Source organism: Chrysemys picta, chromosome 4, assembly GCF_011386835.1.
Source record: "Chrysemys picta bellii isolate R12L10 chromosome 4, ASM1138683v2, whole genome shotgun sequence".
Taxonomy (NCBI): Eukaryota; Metazoa; Chordata; order Testudines; family Emydidae; genus Chrysemys; species Chrysemys picta.
In genome coordinates this window covers 21,524,724-21,546,308 of record NC_088794.1, presented here as the reverse complement: position 1 = coordinate 21,546,308, position 21,585 = coordinate 21,524,724, and the positions used below count along the sequence as shown (strand labels likewise).

At 45.5% G+C, this 21,585-nt stretch overlaps 1 protein-coding gene across 1 annotated transcript; it reads right to left on the bottom strand.

The window, feature by feature from the left end:
- Positions 1–1,053: 1,053 nt before the first annotated feature.
- LOC101952279 (chitinase-3-like protein 2) lies at positions 1,054–8,804 on the bottom strand. Its single transcript, XM_024110308.3, has 7 exons — positions 8,588–8,804; positions 7,351–7,501; positions 5,321–5,445; positions 5,066–5,189; positions 4,174–4,356; positions 3,786–3,902; positions 1,054–2,481 (listed from the first exon to the last, which is right to left on the bottom strand). Exons 2-7 carry the CDS (start codon positions 7,489–7,491, stop codon positions 2,338–2,340), a joined length of 834 nt encoding a protein of 277 aa, XP_023966076.2. The 5' UTR covers positions 7,492–7,501; positions 8,588–8,804; the 3' UTR covers positions 1,054–2,337.
- Between the last annotated feature and the right edge of the window lie 12,781 nt (positions 8,805–21,585).

Genomic DNA, 21,585 nt, shown 5'->3' with positions numbered 1-21,585 from the left:
AAAAGGTTAAATCCCGCCACTGGAAATCTCAACGTGCTGGGTATTATGTAAGGAAACCATAATAACCTCACAAATATATGTTACAGCAGGGAGCTTGCCAATGTAATTATAGGGGTCAGAATATCATGTAACCCAGGAGGAATGACATTGCAAAGGGCTCCATAAGCCGATTTTCAGAGAGGATCGATAACAGAGCAGCCCGGCAAACATGTTTGCCCTCTGCTGAATTTACTCTGTGTCTATCCCTTTTCCCATTATTTTGTGGCGCTCATTGGCTCGAGGGACCACTAGCTATGAGCCATTAGCAGGTTCTGAAGGGAGACCCAGACAGAAGATGATGGTTGGCTTCTGGTGGTTGGAAGATTCCCAGGGCTCCAACACGGGGGCGGGGGAAGGATGGAAGGCAGGAAATGGGGGAATAACCAACTCTACAATAATACTGGTCAAAAATGTTCAGATGGAACATTTTTCTCTCAGATCATGCCATTTCATCAAACTCAAAGCTTTCTGTGGGAACATATCAATTTTGGTGAAATTCCATCAAGAAAAGTCGTGTTTTGAGCTTATCAGAATGGAATGTTTCAATTTTTCATTTCAAAATGACTGAAAAAAGTCAAAAATAGAATGAAATTTTATTTAAAACGCAATGTTTCGAGTGACCTGAAATGAAATAATAAAAAAAAAATTTCGCAGGAAATTTCAATTTCCTTTTTATTTCCCCCCCCCCACACAATTCAGAATGAAAACAAATATAAAAATGCCAGAATTTCCTGCAAAATGGAAATTCTGAGTTTGACCAGCTCTGTCCTTCAGCCAGTTATCACTTACTTTCAGTGAGCTTGTGGAAGAGTTTTCATGTGCCTGATTTGTTATGAGTGTTATTTTTGAGCTGAATTTCAACCTGGCTCCCAGCTAAAACAGCAAATGCTAACAGGAGTTATTCCAGAAACATGGTTCCCCGTCTTTTGTCTATTGTATGTATGTGAATCTCTCTTTCACTTTACAAGAAGATAAAACATTTTGTCCATTTACTTCTAAAGAGCCTTTCCGTGCAATATCACGATCCTTGGCAGAATTCGATATTTTTAAAATCATTTTGATATATGTCAACTTTTATTTTTAAGCTTTTTTGCTATTTTTATCTATTTACATTTTCACAGTCGTGCAAAATTATGGGGTTTAAGCATTTTTTATTGTTATTGGTTTAAATTTTCACAGTTGTGGGAAGTCATGGGCAGGTCAGACAATAATTACTGACGCAGAGTACTAGGGTGGTGGCATTTTCCATTTAAATTTCTGTTGCAAAACATTGTTTTTCTCCAAGCCTGGAGTAGTGAGTATAGTTGGGTAGATGGAGTAGGCCCATTGAAAGTCTAAGGAGCACACATGGCAAACCGCCCACTCAGCAGATCCACTGGCAACCAGAAGAGGTTAATATGACATACGGTTCCCCCCAGGTGAATTATAGTTTGCTAGTGGGTGACTGCTCCATAGATCTTTGATATACTGAACACAGACAGCCATATCCCTGTTTTACCAGTAGCCTGCTAGCTGCTTACCTCCTGAGCTCTAGAAGGAGACTGATTAGCCACTGCTTTCAATGGAATCGGTACTGGGGAACGGGAACTGCCAACATTCCTTTGCCTTTGGAAATCTCTTCCCAAGCATTCACTGAATCGACCAGGATAAGATTATGCTGAAGACCTTGATAAGATATAGTTATGGGCCAGCTGTGGAGTAACCCCAAATTGCAGAGAGGCAATGAAGCTTATCTGCGGGGGAGGAGGCGAATAATAATGGGGCTTGGGATGTGATAATCAGACTGCTTCAGCCTTTAATGAGCTTGTGTTTACAGAGCTGGAGGTTCCTGCTCCATTTACAATTGATTCTTGTGCTTTTCTGTGTTGGAGGCTTGAGGTGGACATTTTACCCACCATTATTTCTGAGGAAGAAAGAGGGGTAGGCAGGGAGGGGGGCAGTCCATCTCCTTTCCTATTGCTTCATTTAAATAGTTTTCACTCCCATTGTTTTGGTTCACTTGGGTGACACAATTCACAGTGTAAGGTGAAAAAGAGTGAGGAGGGTGTTTGTGGTGCTCTCTGCCTTGGGCAATTCTGAGGTGAAGGGGCCCTGTTGTCCATGGCTTTATTACAAAACGAGAGGAGAGGAAACCACCAATGGATGTGCTGGTGAAAGAGAGCGGGTATGCCACACACGAGTGTTATTTTTGAGCTGCATGAACGTTCCCCAGCATGTCTTCAAACTCTTTCCCCATCCAAAGAAAGAAAGCGAGACGGTCTTCCTCGTAGTGCATTCATAGCTTCATACTCTGCCGGCTCAATTGCCAGAGCTCAGCTTTGCTTTCACAGTTCCTATTAGAGGATATGGTTTCTTCTGGCTGCAGAACAAGCCATCAAAGTCATCCAGGTCCACTGCCCAAATCATGGCACCTCCCAACTTGTTATTCTTCAAATACTGAACCTAACAGAGGGGGCAGGGAGAAAACGCACAAAGAACCTGATTAGGTGCAGGTGAGACACAATATTTGGACCCCTCTGCACTATGGGTGAAATCCACCAGCCTCAGGCCTATGCGACTCTCAAGCAGCAGCATCATTTGCTATGGGGCCCTCCCCCCAGTTCTTGGTTTGCCCACCTCCCAGACTTTTCATAGGTCCATACTCCATTCCCCCTGCCCTTGCTGGATATAATACAATCACATATAATGCTCTATATGCTGACACAACTCTTCCCATCCCCCAGCCTTACCGCCCCCCCCCCGCCCCAAATTTTTCTGAAATGACACTGTCATTTCCCTGCTGTCAAGTCCTACTTCAGTCTTATTTTGGGAGCTTCAATGGAGTTAAATGTTAAGCCTCGGGCTGGCTCTGTGCACTGGGCGGCATCCCCTCCTCCCCCCTCCGTTTTCCTCTCTGAACACTAACCTTTTCTCTTTACCAAGGAAGGAAGCTGCGCCACTGGCGGCACTTCCCGGGCAATGTATATTGTTGCCCAGGCGATAGCGTGTGTCCCTGTCCGGGGGTGGGGAGGTGAAGGAGTGATGGATTAATCTCCTCCATGAGCACTTTTCTAGTGAATTCCTGTGTCAAAGGGTGTCCTGCCCCTCGAAGAGCTGGAGGCCTGGGGCCAGCCAGCACTGTTCATTAAGCAGGTGCAGGTGCAGAAGGGACAGGTGTTCCCTAGAAAAAGCTGGGATGTCAGTGAGGAAGGAGGATTAGGAGCAGCATGGAGTTCTTTGGGAGGGGAGGCAGTGGGAACCGGCTAGGGGAAAATGGACTCCGGGGGGAATGTCCTGGGATGGGGAGGTCGGCAGAGAAGAATACTGCAGAAGGCCATGAAGCAGGAAGGACTGAGAGAGGCAACGGGGAAAAGCCCCTGGGTGCTGTGTGGGCTGAGGAATTGTTTTTGTGCTTGTCACCTATGTTTGGTAAAGAAAACTGTGTCTAGAAAGAGACGCTGGGTTTGGCAGTGGGTCTTTGATGGGCTGGGGACGAGCCAGCATTTTGCGTCCCTCAAGCTGATGCATTCCGCAACTGTTCTCCCCAACGGAGACGGGGCAGGGAGCGCCTTGGTAGGATCCAGATGTGGATCCAGGTGTGTCTGACTCCATCAGCAGCTAGAAAAACCAACCCAACCTCCCTTCAATTTGGTGATGGGTTTTTAACCAGAGCCTGGAATAGATTATGTAGAGAGGGGAACGGGGGAGGAGGGGTCACAAACGTAAGAAGAGCATACTTTACCCCGCTCCTCCTTAAACACACTTACTTTGGTTATAATGCTTTGCTTGTCATCATACTCTACCCACTGGTTTCCTTTGTAGGAATATGGGACCTCTTGCTCCACAATCCGCTCGGTGGTGGCACCTGGTGTAAAAGTACAGATCTAAAAAAACAAACAAAACCACACCACCAGTTGGAGAGCGGAGAAGAATGTCAATGCTGGGTTCCTCTCAAGGTGTTGTTGGAAAGCCCGAAGGTCACCCGGAAACGACAGCCATTATGCCATATTCACGGTGCATACGGGTGTTTTCCTGGGAGCGAGGGCAAACCCCTGTGAATTAATGCCAATGGCCGGTCCCAATAGAAACAGAGACACTGATTCAGCTGCATCCCCCAAGTCAGGGCAAGATTAAATAGAGCAGCATCCTCCCTACCTCATAATAGGCCAATAATCCTGCCTCTTGAGTGAATGGGCCGGGTGATCCAAGCCCAGAGATGGGCGCACCGATGCCTGTCCTGGAGGAGGAGAGGGTGAACGACCGTCCATAGGTGGGGATTCCCATGATGAGCTTCTCAGCTGGGGCACCCTTGCTCCTCCAGTATCTCACAGCATAGTCCTGTAGGAGGGGGTATTACATGTGGTTTATTATAATATATTTTGCACTGTAAGCTGATTTTACAGTATGGTAGCATTGCTGGCATTTGCTTAATGATTGGCTTCTTGTTCCGCTATGAAAAACCTCTCTACAGATCCTAATCAGAGCTCTATGACCGCTTGCATCTTAATATTTCTGGCCACGGATCCTCTTCATGGTGACAAATGGTTCTGTGGTCTGGGAGCACATTCCCTACAGGCTGAAGTGGCAAAGGGTTTCCTGTGCAGAGAGAATCCCACTGTCTCGTGTGCCAGTTTGGTCTTTTTGTGCTGTGTGTTTACATGGCTAATTATTCATCCAGCATGTGCAAACTCATCAACTTTGCATCGGCAAATTTTGCACGTGCCTTTTTGAAGGGCCACTGATAACTTGCCCCTAGATGTTAATTCCATCCTGTAATGTTAATGCGATTTCTGGTTACTGGAGATAAAGAACTATTCTGCAGATGGGTGTCTGCACCCACGGAGATGGCACAAACAAACGCAGAATTTCCTCATTCATTTCTAATTGCTTGGGGTTGTGACACACAAAGTCCTAAGGATTTTAGAAGGGGATAGTCTCATAAATGTCGATTTATTGTTGGAACACTGATCACTCACGTTCCTGATCCCTCAACCCCCTGATCCATTTGTTATGGTACCAGAAATCTCCCATGAAATTCATAACTTACAACATTATAATAAGAAGAGGATTTGGAGTCTTCTTTACCCTGGAGAAATGGGCTGACATGTCCTGTGACTTTTTGCCAGGAACGATGGAAGTCAAAGGTCAAGAGGTTAAGGAAATCTACAGCCCTGCAGAGGAGAGCACAAAATGAGAAGGTATCCTGGGGAACAGTGCAAATGCAAAGCATCTTGGATAATGACTGAACATGTGGATTAATTACTCTGTGCAGAATCCAAGTGTGGCTGCCTATTATACTCACTCTGAGATTTTGTCGATTTCATAGCTTGCATCGACTAGCTCCCTCACAGCTCCCACTGTTGCACTCAGTATAAGCTTCTGCTTCCCTGTCTTTTGAGCTTTCTCCTGAAATGCTTTTGCCATCTCCTACAAGACATTGACAAATATCTCATTTGAATATCCAAAATGCCTTACAGCTATAGTCCTGCCCTAGACTTTCGGGAATCGCAAACAATGGTGCTTTTGCACCTGCAAACATTGATTTTTTTCTGTGAAATTTCACGATATGGGATTTTTGCATTAAAAATGCTTTCATTGCACATCTATCTTTGCTGAATAATTAGCCTAATTCTGCTTGAAATTATCCATTTTTGAACAAAAAGTATCACAGGGTTTGAATTGGATTTATTTGCCATTTTTTGCAAAATGTTTTGTGATACCGTGTACCAAAGAATGTATTGAAAACATTTTTGAAATCATTTCTGAAAATATGTTTAACAAAAACCTGGTTTTCAATAAGAAAAATTTCAGTAACACTTTTGAAAGCGATTTGATAAAATCTTGGGTAAAATATTATGGAAAAATTTGCCAAAACCAGAAAATGCCAACAACTTTTTCAAAGAGTTTCATTTTTAAAAGGCCACTTTTTAACCAAAAAAAAAAAGAAAAAAGAAAAAAAAAACGCAGAAAATTTTGTCTATCTCTAGCGATCATCTATGTCTAAAAAATCAACTAAAAACTCTCTGTGTGTGTGTGTGTGGGGAGGGGGGGGGTAATGTGAGATAATGTACTTCTGTATTCACACCCTACACACTATTGTAATCATTTTTGTACAAAGTACACCTTGTTAAGGTGTCATCAGTGCCGGCTCCAGGGTTTTGGCCACCCCAAGCAACCACACCAAAAAAAAAAAAAAAAAAGCTGTGATCGCAATTGTGATCGCGATCTGCGGCGGCAATTCGGCGGAAGGTCCTTCGCTCCTAGTGTGAGTGAGGGACCGTCTGCCGAATTGCCGCCGAATAGCTGGACCTGCCGCCCCTGTCTGGAGTGGCCGCCCCAAGCACCAGCTTGCCAAGCTGGTGTCTGGAGCCGGCCCTGGGTATCATTTGAAAACTCGTAATTTGCTGATCAGTCTCATCCTGATAACATATGTGTGGCAACACTGTATGTGAAGTTATAAGATTCCACTGTATGATGTTATTACCACATGTTCCAAACTCAGCTTGACAAACAGGTCTGTCTCAAACAAAGGATTGTGTGCTCTGCTTACTTTGCATTTAAGCAGTAAACAGAGTTATCAAGCAGGAAGAGAAACAAAAAAAGCTCAAAAAGGTGAGTAAAAAGCAGCAGGGGGCATCTTTCCACATAGAAGTTTTTTCTCCCGGTACCCAGCTGGAAATGTTTTTCAAGGGGGGGACTGAAACTATAAAAAGGAGGAAGAAACACCCTAAGGCCCCCACCCATCTGCCCAGGGATTCACTGCACCTGAAGGGATAAAGGAAACAGCCATTGGACAGGGAGAAGAGTCCTGACCTAAGAAATGTTGTCGGTAAGACTGCTGAAACCATGTGGTGAGAACACTTTGCTTTGAATTTAATATAGTTTGTTAAGTTAGGCACCAGTAGTGTTTTATCTTTATTTTTCTTGTAACCATTTTTTACTTTTATGCCTAATTACTTATACTCACTGAAAATCTGTCTCTTGGTAGCTATCCAATTCAGTGTGTTTAGATTGAAGTGTCTGGGAAACTCCATTTGGTGTGGCAAGTTGTATGCATATTATTTCTATTAAAGAAAGAATGGACTTTATATAACTTGTCCCTATAAAATTGGGACATCTGGTCACCCTACCTGTGATAGTTAAAACAATCCCAGTGTTTGTGGTATTTCCAAGTATAGGAGATTTTGCAAATGCAGCAGTAAAGTCTAATATCTCAGTATAGTGCATTTTAATGAAGTCGATTGCTCCACCTCTTCTGTACCTGTGTCCTTACCCCTACCAAGTAGGAGCACAGTTGGGTAAAGAGGATTTGACCCCTCAATTTTAACAAACCTGGATCAAGCTAGTGAAATATCCTTTATTCTTCCCCTCTGGATAGATCCAATAGAGATTGAAGCCATCAAATTTGTTCATCTTCAGGAATTCTATCACTGAGCGAATAAATGTCCAGTGATTGGCTGGAGAAGACACCATTGTGGAAAAGCTGGTACACATATGAGATATTGTTAGAGTTAAAGGAATGTTTTGACCCTGCCAGATTCCCAAAAAACAGTCCTGTCCCTTTAGCATTCCTCCTCTCCGACAGGAACAGGAGTGGCTCTTACAGGAATCCAGTGCTATTCAATGGAATTCACCATGCATAGACGGCCTTACTTAGGTGAAGTGAAGTTTACAAGACCAGGACCATGTTGCAGTTTATATTTTCTGCAATCAAAATATAAACACACCAGCTCAAGCTATCATAGTACAGCCATGTCAAGGTTGATTCTCCTCTCACTTGCCTTAGTGTCTCCTGACATCAGTGGCATTATACTGCTGCAGAACTGGTTAGAGCGAGAAGAGAATCAGGCCCATTCACTTTTCTACAAGTGCTGATGCATTCAGGAGTGAACCACCCTTAGAATAGCATCTGCTATTGGGAAACCAGGAGCCTGAGAGCTATGAAGTGTGGCTAGAGGGGGAAGTTATGGTGGAGAGTATCTAGAGTGGGTGGAAGTCACCCACAACAGTTCTAGAATAACCTGATAACATTTCCAGGAAGTTTCCAACTTGATCAAACCATCTGTCAGCAAGGCCTTGTTTTGCAAGTACTTTCTATCTGAGCAACAGTGGAAGCTCATAGGATCCTCCCTACAATGATTATTTTTAACCAGATAATCCACATCTGCCTCAGATAATACCAACAGCATTTGGACAATACAAGGAGCTATCTGTCATGGGAAGATGGCCATCTGGACATGGCAGTTCTAAATACTTGACTCACCAATCTCTCTTAAACATAAGGATCCAAATTTGTCCCTTGGCACATTTTGCCCAGAGATGGCAATAACTCTTTTAAGTGTGGGACATATGCCTCCTGCCAGCTGCAGCAGCATTTGGCCTCTATCTTCCCATGGCCAGGTTTATTTGGAGCATCTCCCCAAGCAGAGACAGATCATTAAAACAGTCATGGGGGATCTATCAACAACACAGTCATCTTCCTTTTCTGCACCTCTTGACTACTCTTGGACTGATTTGTCTTTCACTAGCATGGTCTTGAGCCAAACAGGAAGGGCGATCCTAGACTTACCTGTCGGAACCCGTTTTTCCTCCATCAATGGACAGGAGGGTCTTGAGGCTAGGATTCCTGAGGAGAAAAGGGCATGAAAGGAGCAGAAGTTGGTTACACTGTCTGGCTTCCACTTCCAATAAACAGTGAGTGGATTCTAATGCTGGGCCAAGCCTGCTCAGTTATGGATGGCAAGGCCTACACAGAGAATTCGGCACTCCCACCAGCATGACCGATTATTTTGTGCTGCGCTTTCTATTCAAACAAAAGCAAAAGGAAGAGACCGAAGTCCTAGATTTTATTCTTGTGTTTGCCAAGTTTTCTCTATCACTGACTGTCTCTGATCTAGTATTTCTATGCATATCTGTTTCTCATCCATCTCGGGTAGTTTTGTTTTGCAATAATATAAGAAGAGGTGTTTCTCATCCAGGACTTATTTATTTGATGAACCTCAAAAATGTGAGGCCATTTAGATAAATGATTCCAGTTTTGGCCTGTCTCTAATCACGCTCATCTTCCGGAGTGATGGATTTTTTTCAAAGGATTTTTTTCATTCCCTTCAACAATGCTGCAAACATGACCATCTTGGCTCCTATATCCAATGGACTTAGTCCTGGCTTTTGGATGTATCTGAGTGCTGGATTTGGCTCAATGGAAGTATTCCCACTTCAAAATAAGTCCCTCCATATATTCACAGAAGTTGCCGTGGATAGAAGAACATTGCAGTCAGGAAGAAGGAATCGCCCGTTACCGGCCTCACCTGCTTTTCAGTCCATTGAAAGTTTCATAGTGTATGGCGTCGTTCTATGGAGGTAGTGATCTCATTTTCGCTTATGTTGGCAAAGGCATAAATGAGGTGGGTGCAGAGATGTGGGTCGATGTAATCAGGGACAAAGTGCCCCTCGCCTGTCCTGTCCTGGGCCCAGTTTGTGAAGTAACAAACCAGCTTATAGGCAGAATCTGTGCAGACAGATAGGAAGGAAGTGGAGAAGGAGTCATTCAAAGGGTCTGTCTTCACGGCAGAGTTAGCTCAGACTCTTACCTGGGGGTTGCATGGAACCCTGCTCCCATCCACACACCCACAACCTTCTCATGTGAGCTGGTGGTGCTTTTTACCCAGGCTAACTGGCTTGGCTGGTGGTATACCCTATAGCTTGGGTGCTACTTTCACTCAAGCTGGTAACCCTCCCACTTTGCAGTGAGGATGCCGGCTAAACCACCTGAGTGCTCATAGTCCTCCAATGCCTTCCCACAATTCCCTCCATGTGCTCATAAGGACAGACAGGTTCTCCTACAGTTCACTGGAAAGAATCATAGAGCAGTTCAGCTTAGTGCAGCACAAAGGGCCATATCCAATTGTGGAAGAAAACAAGTCCTCACTCTGCGTTTGTTAGTGATGCGTGTTGAGGGGGCACACAAACTTGGGCAGGGCTTTGCAGTGTGACTGTTCAGACCTGGGCTAGGCTAACCTCTGCGTTCAGACCTGGCTGCCAATCATCTGTGTTAATTCTGCAGGGAGAACAGACTCAGACATTGTTAAGAGGTGGACTGTGGGCCAAATCCGGACCGCCAGATGCTTTTGAGTGGACTGTGACATCTTTTTATTGACGTATTATTATCATTATTGTTGTTTCTGTATTTTCTCTGGAGTCTGGACCTTGACTATACCTTGGTTGAGGAATTTGGACCTTGACAAAAAATAATTGATTATCCCTGGTTTAGGGCCTGAATCAAAGCATTCGGCAACAGGTCTGCCCCCAAACTGGGTAGCAGCAATGCGGGCCACATAGGACTTCAAAGGTCCCAGTGTGTTTCTTCAGAACAAGCATTCTCTCTCAATCCAGCCTGAGCCTTTACCATGCAGCTGAGGACATAGCAACTCACCGCACTGAAGAAAGAGGAAGGCAGCTAAACCTAAAGCAAAACAACAGGAGAGAAGTAAGTGATTCTCTAATCCTCTGAGGTCTCTGAATCTCTAATTTGCTGCTCCAGCAGTTCAGCACCTTGGCGAGATGCTGCCATGCATTAGATCTCAGGTCAGATATGCTCCTAGCAGCTAGCAATGTGTTGTGGCCAACAATTCCATACCCATGAGAATGGAGCTTTCAGAATGGAGCTGGCCAAAAAGGTTCCATCAAAACTTTTTTTTTCCAATGGAAAACTGTTTTTTTTTTCCACCCAACTGTCTGCTCTCCTTGGATCCTCCCCTCCCTTTTTGAAAGCTTTTCAGTTTTAGATTTTTTAAAATTATTATTTTTTTTTGCTGAAAAGTCAAAAATTTCCATCGAAAAGTCCAACAAAATGATTTTTGGTTGGTTTTGTTGACATATTCTGCAGAAGCAAAACCCATTTTCCCACCAGCTTTACTCAATATTGATCTGACTAGAGATGGAAAAAAAATATAATATTGTGCAGCCCCCAGCTGCTCCTGGACTGGGGAGTTTCATTCTCAGGGACTGATTCTGTTTTCTTTTTTATACCAGTTTTAACCTGGAATAACTCCACTGCAATGAATGGTGCTGTACTGTGTCAAACAGGTGAGAGAGGAGAATGAGATCCAGCCATGTACAAAGGACACCTCTCCTTTCCAAATGTGCCTGACACCTGGGTCATTTGAGAAACAGACATCTTTTTGAACATGCATCCCTTTCCCTTTGAAAAGGGACTGGGACCGATTCTTCACTGCCCTGCATTTGAGTCGTCACTTTCACCTGTACAAGAGGGTGCACTGTTGGTTTCCAAGTTACAATTCATTCCCAGCTCCCATTTCACCCTTAGCAACATCACCAGCATGGAATCCCTCTATAACATCTGACTTATCTAAATATCCTGTATGTCAAGAACTCTCCAGTAAAACCCACAACAGTTCCAAACCCTAGTTCACCCTCACCAGACTTACCAGTCCAAACGAAGGTGTGACCCATGCTGGTTGCAATTGTTCTGCTTGTGGTGGCCCAGAGAATGGATCTGGGTTCTTCGACGTTCCTTTTATGGATCTGGCTGTTACACCCACCCCAATTTACAGGAACTCAGCAGCCATGAAATAAAATAGGAGAGACAAGTTCTTCCTCTTTGCCGTGAAGGGATTTTCCGATCTGGGAATGACAGCGCAATCTCCTTTCAGGATGGGCGGAGGTGTTGCCATCCTGTTTTGTTTCCATTCTCCACGTGCCTTTTGGGAAGTCACTCCCATAGGGAAAACCTGAAACAGAACATTGGTTACCTTGCAGATCAGCACCTTGCCTTGAGGTCACATTGTTAATCAGTAGCAGAGCTACAAACAGAAGCCAGGAGTGCTGATTCCACAGTCCCTTGCTGTAACCACTACACAATATTCCCTGCACAGGATGCATTTGTTCACTGTTATCGTCAACACTTTTCACTGTATATAATATTACACGCAAAAAAATACATCAAAAGAATCCGAAGGTTGCAAAGGCAAGCACTCAAAAGTTAGGAAATGTCAGAATTAAGGTGGACCTGGCAACCTTAACTCTGCCCTCTTGTGTGTATGCATTACATATAGTCCTCAATGACACGCTCACATACTGTTTTTCCCCGTGCCTCATTGACTGCACAGGATGAATGGTGCTCACTGAATGCCCAGCTATTCAATATTTTGTTTTCTCCTCCTTACTCAGCGTGCGGCCTGAAGCCTTATTTACTTACCTTGCTCTGAATAGAGAATTATTAATTTCCTCACGGCCTTTTCTATGGTGTTCATCACGATAATAGCTGAGAATGTCACAAACATTAACTGATTGATTTTCACAATACCCTGTGCAATGAGGTGATACTATTATCCCTGTTTTATAGGTCTGGAAATGAGGCACAGAGAAATTAAGGTCAAAAGTGGCCACTAATTTTGGATGACCTACTTGAGGCATGTCACATCTCATACGTCAGAGTACTTAGCATTAAAAAGCACGGTGCATGCTCAAAGCACAGCTCCCAGTGACTTCAGTGGCAGCTGGGAATGCTCGCTCCCAGGGTCTCGAGTTGGGCATCTAGAACACATCGTTAACGGAGGTGTGAAAAGTTCAGTTTAAGGGAGTTGCCCAGCAACATATGGGAACTCTGTGGCAGAAGCAGGGATAGAGCCCAATTCTGCAGGGCAGCATACAGTTGCCTTCCTCAAGAGACTGTCTTTTTCTCATCCTGCAGTCCCCTGCCTCATTCACACACACCTTCCGACTTCTACAACAAATGAGGCAGGGTTTCTCCAGGCATCAGCCCCCTTCACGACACCCCCCAGAGCAGATCCATCCTGTGCACTGAATGAGGCAGAGGTCCTGTGGAAAATATAGTAGGTGATCATCAGGGCCGGCTCTAGGATTTTTGCCGCCCCAAGCAAAAACAATGTTGGCCGCCCTCCCCCCCTTTTTTTCTTACTCCACCCCCGGCCCCACCTCAACTCCGCCCCTTCCCCAAATTCCCAGCCCTGCCTCCTCCTCCAGGCTCTCAAACCTGGGAGGGAGGGGGAGAAGCGGCGCGTGCGCCGCGGCCACTCAGAGTCTCCCCCTCCCTCCCAGGCTCTCAAACCTGGGAGGGAGGGTGAGCAGCGGTGCGCGAATCAGCTGTTTCACGCGCCGTGGCTGCTCGGGATCTCCCCCTCCCTTCCAGGTTTGAGAACCTGGGAGGGAGGGGGAGCAGCGGCGCGCGAGCAGCAGCAGTAGTGGAGGTGAGCTAGGGCGGCCGGGGCAGCATTCTGGCGCCAGCCATGCCGCCCCTAAAAATGTGCCGCCCCAAGCACCAGCTTGTTTTGCTGGTGCCTAGAGCCGGCCCTGGTGATCATGTCATTAAAGACTTATCATACATACAAGGGGGCCAAATTAAGGTCGCAATGGCTGCCTCTGACCATGAAGAAGTAGAACGGAGCCTTGAAAATCCCAGGGGTCCTCACTGTTAAGTAATTTAGACTGTAACATCTTTGGAGTAGGAACTAGAGCTGAGCAGGAACCAGAATTTCTGTACCATGGACGAATCAAAGAAGGTTTGCCCAGAACTGTAACAAAATATCAGATATGCAAAAATTTTCACTGAAAGGATATTTAAAAAAAAATTCTGTCTGGCCAGCCAGCTTCCGGACTCTCCTTGTGACCAGCTGCTGGGGAGCCAGTGCTCAGTAGACCCCAGATGTCCTACATCCCTGGGCCAGCTGTAGTAGGGACCATGTCTATGTCTCCTGTAGTACAGCTCCTAGCACAATACCATAACATAGATATTTATTAATGTCACCCTAAAAGAGTCCCCTGTTAGGACCTTTGCAAATCCAGACTGCTGTCAGCGAATGCCAAAAGCACTGATGGTCTTCACATGGTATTTCCTTTACCCCAAACCATATGGGGCATATTAGTAAAATCCCTTGGGAAAATGAAGTTAGAGCCTGTTTCCATGTTAAATCTGTTGTGGATTATTTACCAAGGGGAATCTTTACTGCGGAGATCTTAGGGTACGATCCTGAACTCAGGAGCTGCTGCCCTCTCAAGTCACAGTGCCAGCTGGCAGATGTTAAAACACTGCAATCATTCCAGTTCTCCTGGAATAATGAAACAACAAAACTAGATTTTGTTCAGATCATTTCCTCTGCTGGTGTAAATGGACACAGCTACATTGAAGTCAATGGAGCACCGCCGCTGTTTGCCAGCTGAGAATCTGGCCCTTCTCATCTAACTGGCTATTTGTACGCATAAATAACCACGCTGGGAGTGTAGTCATGGCAATGACATATGCAAATTAGGTGTACACACTCACACACACTTCAGCTAGTGCAATTATGCACCAACTTTTCTGGAAATCTGGCCCAGAATTTCATATGTCTATGCAACGTGACTAGACTGCAGAGCACGCAATCTAAAATATCAGACAATAATCATCACTGAGTGGTTTGGTTCATTTGAAGACGCAGCTTGTTTCTTGAGAGAAAGGATTGGAAATTTCTTCTCACCATCCTACACTGCCAACCCGTGGAACCAGGAATTTTGTCTGCAAGTCCTTTAGGGGATCCAATATTAGACAGAAAGTCACAGCTCCAAGGGGTGGGTGCTTAGAAAGAGAAATCTTTTATCTGCAGCTTTTAGGATGAGACTGAGAATGCTGGTTTTGTTACCTTCTCAAAGAACAGCTTCAGCTTGCAGATTTCAACAAGTTACAGTAATTCTAGTTCTCTTGTATTCAGGAGTCCATGGAGACCTTCAGCAGCTAAATCAAATCTATTGTTCTCAGACCTTTAATTACTAACTAAAGAGCTGTGCTTGTTTACTTAGCTTGCAAACTCATCTGGAGAGGAAACTGAACAGAGCACTATACTAGATTTCATACAGGGTCCTGCAAATGACAGGGCAAGACACCCGTAAGAAATTACAGAGGAAAGTAGGCCTGGAATCCCATATCTGTCCACCCCGTCACACCCTACTGATAGCAGTTATAATTTCTCTGCGAGTATCTGCTTGTTGACTGTTGATCCCCTGACCTGATCTTGGAGGATTTATAGTTTTGGGTAACATATAATTTCTTTGCTAAGCTAGGGTTACCATATTCAAACATTTAAAAAAGAGGACACTCCACGGGGTCCCAGTCCTGCCCCAACTCTGCCCCTTCCGCGCCCCTGGCCCTGCCCCCGGCCCCGCCCCAACCCCATCCTTTCCCTGCCCCCATTCCAACCCCTTCCCCAAAGTCCCTGCCCCAACTCTGACCCCTCCTCTGAGCACCCTGCATTCCCCCTCCTCCCTCCCGCTCTGATCTTGGTTGGGGGTTGCTAAGTGCTTCCCTGCTCCCCACTCGCCTTGCAGCCTCTGTGCCCCCTGCTCCCCACTGGCCCTGCAGCCCCTGCACCCCCCCACCCCTGCAGCCTCTGCGCCCCCTGCCTGCCCTGCCCCTGCACCCTCTTGCCCCTGCACCCTCTATGCCCCTGCCTGCCCTGCTCCTCCTCGCCCTGCAGCCTCTGCACCCCACCACCTGCCCTGCCCCTGCGCCCCCCTGCTCCTCCTCGCCCTGCAGCCCCTGCACCCCCCCACCCCTGCAGCCTCTGCGCCCCCCGCCTGCCCTGCCCCTGCACCCCCCTGCCCCTGCCTGCCCTGCTCCTCCTCGCCCTGCAGCCTCTGCACCCCCCCGCCTGCCCTGCTCCCCCGCTCCCCTGGCAGCCTCTGCCTGGCGGGGGCTTCGGATGCTCAGCGGCGACCAGGGCAGCGCGGGTCCCTGCAGCCCCGGCACACGCCGCACTCCCTGCCCCGCTCTGCAGCCTCCTTCCTGCCGTGCGGGGTGACGGGGCCGCAGGAAGGGTCCCCCAGTGGCCGGGGAGTCCCTGCCCGCAAGGGAAGCCTGAGCTGCTGGCTGGGCCCGGCTTCCCCATGGTCCTGCGGGCTTGGCTGGGGTGTGCAGTCCGCCCGGCCTCCAGGGGCAGCAGCGGCCCCTTCACCGCCTTCTGCGGCTGCGCCCCTTCCCCCGCCCGAGCTCGCTACAATGTAGCCGGGTGGCTGGGCTGCACTGCGGACCCGACAGGTTGTGCTGGGGCCGGGCGGACCCTGGCTTATGCTGCCTCCCTATTTCCCCGGACATGTCCGGCTTTTTGGCAATTCCCCCCGGACGGGGATTTGAGCACCAAAAAACCGGACATGTCCGGGGAAATCCGGACGTATGGTAACCCTAGCTAAGCATGCTTAGCATGTTATGAAGTCTGTGACAGCAAGTAGGAGAACACACATAATTGGGTTTTTAGGCTTTTCTATGGTTAAAGGCTTGGTTTTTTTAGTGGGAGGACTTGTGGGAGTAGTCATACCAAAGGCTGAATCTTAGCTAAAAGCTGGTAGGCCCAAGAAGATAAACCGAGATCACCAATTCTGAACTTTCATTACGAGACACAAACAAGTAACCACGAAAAATACAGTACACCACAGAATTCTGCAAGAAAGGAGTATTGGGGGAGGCCTTTAGCAATCTGGTAACAAGGCAGTAACTAGGTAGTTAGACCACAATAACATATAGGAGTTATTAAGAAATGTGTGATGTAGTTTATCAATATTCACAATTAAAGGCATAGCTATGGAAAGCCAGAATGCCACATGTGAATAATGGACAGGTATTAATCTTGTTATGGTCATGGAAATTGATCAGCTGTGGTTGTGTATCTGATAATGTACATAAAGGAGTATGGTATTTTCTGTATTATTAGAGCTAGTGGCTTGAGTCTATAGCAGGGGTCAGCAACTTTTCAGAAGTGGTGTGCCAAGTCTTCATTTATTCACTCTGATTTAAGGTTTCGCGTGCCAGTAATACATTTTAACGTTTTTAGAAGATCTCTTTCTATAAGTCTATAATATATAACTAAACTATTGTTGTATGTAAAGTAAATAAGGTTTTTTAAATGTTTAAGAAGCTTCATTTAAAATTAAATTAAAATGCAGAGCCCCCCGGACCGGTGGCCAGGACCCGGGCAGTGTGAGTGCCACTGAAAACCAGCTCGCGTGCCGCCTTTGGCACACGTGCCATACGTTGCCTACCCCTGGTCTATAGAATAGTTATCAAAAAGTGAAAGGCCACCAAGGCTATGTCTACACTGCAGTTAGACACCCGTGACTGGCTCATGCCAGCTGACTTGGGTTCACGGGGCTCAGGCTAAGGGGCTGTTCAATTGCCGTGTAGACTTCCGGGCTCGGGCTGGAGCTTTGGCTGCTGGACCCTGTGAGGTGGGAGGGTCCCAGAGTTTAGGCTGCAGCCCAAACACTGCGAACCAGAGTCAGCTGGTGTGGGCCAATGGCAGGTTTCTAATTGCAATGTAGATATACCCTAAGTGTTCTAACTCCCATAAATCAGGAACAGGTTGCTTGTCTGATTAACCTCATGCATTCCCAAAGAGATTCTCTTCTGTCCTAAGACAATCAAAGTGTGAAAAATGTCAAGGCAAAATTTTTTTGTTTGGGGTGTGTGTGTGTGTGTGTGTGTGGGTGGGTGAAATATAAAAGAGGCAGGATGCTCTATGTAGCTGAAATGAATGTTTCCTTTACTTAATGGAAATGAGTTTAAGGTTCATTGGTACTCCAGTATTTTATGAGCAGCATAGATGTTTTGACCCCATCTATCGCAGCCAAAATCCCACATGTCCCACATCCTGCTCAGGTCTCACAGCACCTTACAAAGGAAGTCATTAGCATCAGTACCCCAATTTTCAGATGGGGAAACTGAGGCACAGACCAGCTAAGTGACTTGCCCAGCCTCACCCAGCAGCCCAGTGGCAGGGCAGGGAATAGAACCAAGCCACTGTCTGTGCTTCATTGGGGCATTACGGGGATTAAACTCGGTGATGTAGATTGAGGTCTGCTGATATACAGGAGAATGGGCATCAGCTTGCTGATACAATCCTGTGCGGGAATCTGCCCTCTGAATGGGAGACAGATCTGAACCAGATCATTTGATCCAATACTCTCCCCTCGGAAATTCACATCTGACCCCACATTGTGGCTCTGGCCCAAATCTACTCTCATCGGTCACTTAGAACAGTGGTTCTCAACCAGGGATACATGTACCCCTGGGGGTACGCAGAGGTCTTCCAGGGGGTACATCAACTCATCTAGATATTTGCTTAGTTTTACAACAGGCTACATAAAAAGCACAAGTGAAGTCAGCCAAGCTAAAATTTCATACAGATAATGACTTATTTATTCTGCTCTATATACTATACACTGAAATGTAAGTACAATATTTATATTCCAAATTATTTATTTTTTAATTATATGGTAAAAATCCAAAAGTCAGCAATTTTTCAGTACTAGTGGCTGTGGCACTTTTGTATCTTTATGTCTGATTTTGTAAGCAAGTAGGTTTTAATTGAGGTGAAACTTGGAGGTATACAAGACAAATCAGACTCCTGAAGGCGGTACAGAAGTCTGGAAAAGTTGAGAGCCACTGACTTAGAAAATACTATTTCTCTAATTTACTTTTCACTTGTGTGTGTGCACCCAGGCTTGAAGTGAGTGCCAGAGACCCTAATGGAAGTCACCTGGGGTAAGTCTCATGACCTTCCCCAGCTGCAAAGGGATGGGTGAGGAAGCAGCTTGCAAGCAGTGATTGGTGGAGAAGGTGGGTGTGTGAAATCATGGGCCCTTAATCACTGCATGTGGGGTGGGTGTGTCTTTTCTTCCTCCTTCCTGCACATAGGTAGCCTGTTAGGGAAGCTTAGGGCAAGAGGTTGAAGCTGTGTTGCCCACAGCAAAATGGAATGTAGTTTAATGTTGGAGAAAACAGGCTGAGTTTTATTCTCTGCATTGCCAACAGGCATTTTCTTTCTAAATGTTATGGACTGATTTGTAAGTCTAGATGCTTACTCAGTATTTGGTTGGCTAGAAGCCTTTTTCCTCTTATTTCTTAAGTCAGGAGGTGGGGAACTATAGGCAAAACTCAGAATCCTATAAAATCACTGGAACCAATACACATAAAGCTTCTAAGAATGAGAACAAGGATGGCGGGGGGCTAATACTCAGGGCAGAGAGACAGAATCTAGGTCTATTTAGGGTCATTGAAAAAATAAGGGGATAACAGAGAGTAGCTGTGAGGCTTGATTCATCTGTGGATAGTACTTTGATTTCATCAAATAGAGGAGTCCACTCAGATGGCAAAATATGACCCTCTTTCTCTTTAAATTATTGTTCTGTACTCTGTCACGGGGGGATGTTTCAGATGCTGGAGGCAACTTGACAGTTACTTATTGATTCAAAGATTTTCCTATCTCCATTCACAGGGGAAGTTTGTGAGGGAAAACCAGCTATACAAAACTAATCTCATTTGTAGCCAGAGGTGTATTGAGTGTTCTGAAAACCCAGCATGATCCATCATCTGATCTAAAACCCAGGTTTGTCTGGGTTGGTGGTCTACACAAACAAAACAAGTATCCAGCTTTACTCTATTTTATCAGTCCGCTTGCAAGATAGGCTCAGCATTACTGCAAATAACAATCTCAGGGTCCACCCAACCTAATTCTAAGGGGGAAAGGGAAAGTTCCTTTGGCTGTGTGCTTCCTGGGTTTGCATTTGAAATGCTTGCTGATCTATCACCACAGGAGACAAAATGAAAGCACAAATGCAGTTTGAATCTGGAGGGGGTGGTGGTATGTGTGGGGGAGGAGGATGGCGGCTTTGAAGTTGTTGAGTATGGAGATGAACAATCTGACTCTCAAAATATGAGCAATCCATAAAACACTCTTGCAGAATGTGATTCTACTCTTGAGGGACATCCCCAGAATCTGGGACAAGGGACCCCACATTTTCCTAAATTACACAGGTTTCAGAGTAGCAGCCGTGTTAGTCTGTATCCTCAAAAAGAACAGGAGTACTTGTGGCACCTTAGAGACTAACAAATTTATTAGAGCATAAGCTTTCGTGGGCTACAACCCACTTCTTCAGATGAATCCGAAGAAGTGGGTTGTAGCCCACGAAAGCGTATGCTCTAATAAATTTGTTAGTCTCTAAGGTGCCACAAGTACTCCTGTTCTAAATTACACAAACACTTTTAAATTGACTTTAAAAAAAAATTGGGTCTCTTTTAAAAGCTAGGGAAGGGGGGGGGAAATAACTGGATAAAACAGGGAGGACTCACTGCCAGGAGGAGGATTTAAGACTCCTGTGAACACTTGGAGAAAGAAGCAAGGAAAAGGAATGTTTCTATGTGCATAGGGGAAGTAAACTATCTACCAACAAGCCGGTGAAAAGGTTGATGTTGCCACAATGATGAAGAATCATAAAGCCACTTTTTTATAACCCTAAACAGACACACTTACTGGGATAAGGAAAACAGTATTATTCCTAGAGACTTATTTTTCTTTTTCTCTCACTTAACTGTAAAGTTTCTGCCTTCAACCCTCCCCAGTCCCCCGCCTGCCTGGCTTTTGCTACAGATCGAAAGAAATGGGAAACAGATGGGTCTATCCATGCAATTCAAGTCACCAACCAGTAGGTGTCAGTGTTGCTTGCTCTTCTATATTAATGTGGCAAAGAGGTGCTTCCCTAGCAGGTAGAAGAAATGTTCTGTAATATACTAGAAACAGTGGTTCAAGTCCCAGGTTTGGCTCCCTGGAAGCTGCACCTCTAGAGGTTGCTAACTATTCATTGTTCCAAAGCAAATCAAGATCCTGAAGTTGTCCAGGGCCCTCTGTAGATTTACAAATGCCAAGTTGTGTATATTAGTCTTTATAAAAGATCAGTGGGACAAGACAAATGCAAGTCACATCTAGGCAATGACTAGAATGCAGTGTCAGTAGACAGCTATAGTACCATGTGATCTTTATCCATAGTTGATATAAGGAAAACGAAGAGCTACCAAATGGACCTTATCTCCCAGCCAGATCCTGAGTTTTGGCTCCTTCAGAAATACAGTCATGATATGAGGCCCCTAATGTTTATACTTGACTTAATTTCTCTCATAAAATGGCCTGCAGAATGAAAACTCTGGAAAATAGCTATGCTAAGCCATTGACTAGAGATGAGACATAAATCTTGAAATATTAAGCTGTTAGTTTTAGCAGTCATGATAAGGGCCGGACTTCTTTGTAATCCGGGAAAGTTTCTCTTTCTAGGCTAGATCCTCAAAATGTGTTTGAGGAAATGCAGGTACAGACAGGAAACCTACATGGCCTAATAAACTTATCATTGGCACAACCGACTGTATTCACGGCCAATTGCACCAGTTAGGAATGAAAAGGTTTTCCTTTGGACAATCACTCCTTTGATATACTGGACAAAGTTTGTGATGGGGAGAGTGTCAATTGCAATAGCATCAGATTATTACAAACACTGACATCTGTGTCATGTTTCCTGTGAGCCATAAAAAAAAGTGTCTTTTGTGGCATATCTCTGTACGTCCCGCCTCTTAATCTACCAATGTTTGTAAAGTACCTATCATCCTATCTGTGCAATACGAAGGAGCAGTGAAAGTCAGTCAGAAGGGACAGTCAGTTTTCTCTTTATCCTGCTTTGTGACATAGTCACTGGCTTCTACCTAGAGTGCATTGCAAGATATTCTGTTTCATGGAA

Coding starts and splice junctions, on each gene's coding strand:
- LOC101952279 (XM_024110308.3), bottom strand. CDS start 7,491: ATGGTGTCTTCTCCAGCCAATCACTGGACATTTATTCGCTCAGTGATA. Junction 5,446..7,350: donor ATTTCACTAGCTTGATCCAG/GTTTGTTAAAAT, acceptor AATGTCTTGTAG/GAGATGGCAAAAGCATTTCA. Junction 3,903..4,173: donor GATTATTGGCCTATTATGAG/GTAGGGAGGATG, acceptor TTGTTTTTTTAG/ATCTGTACTTTTACACCAGG.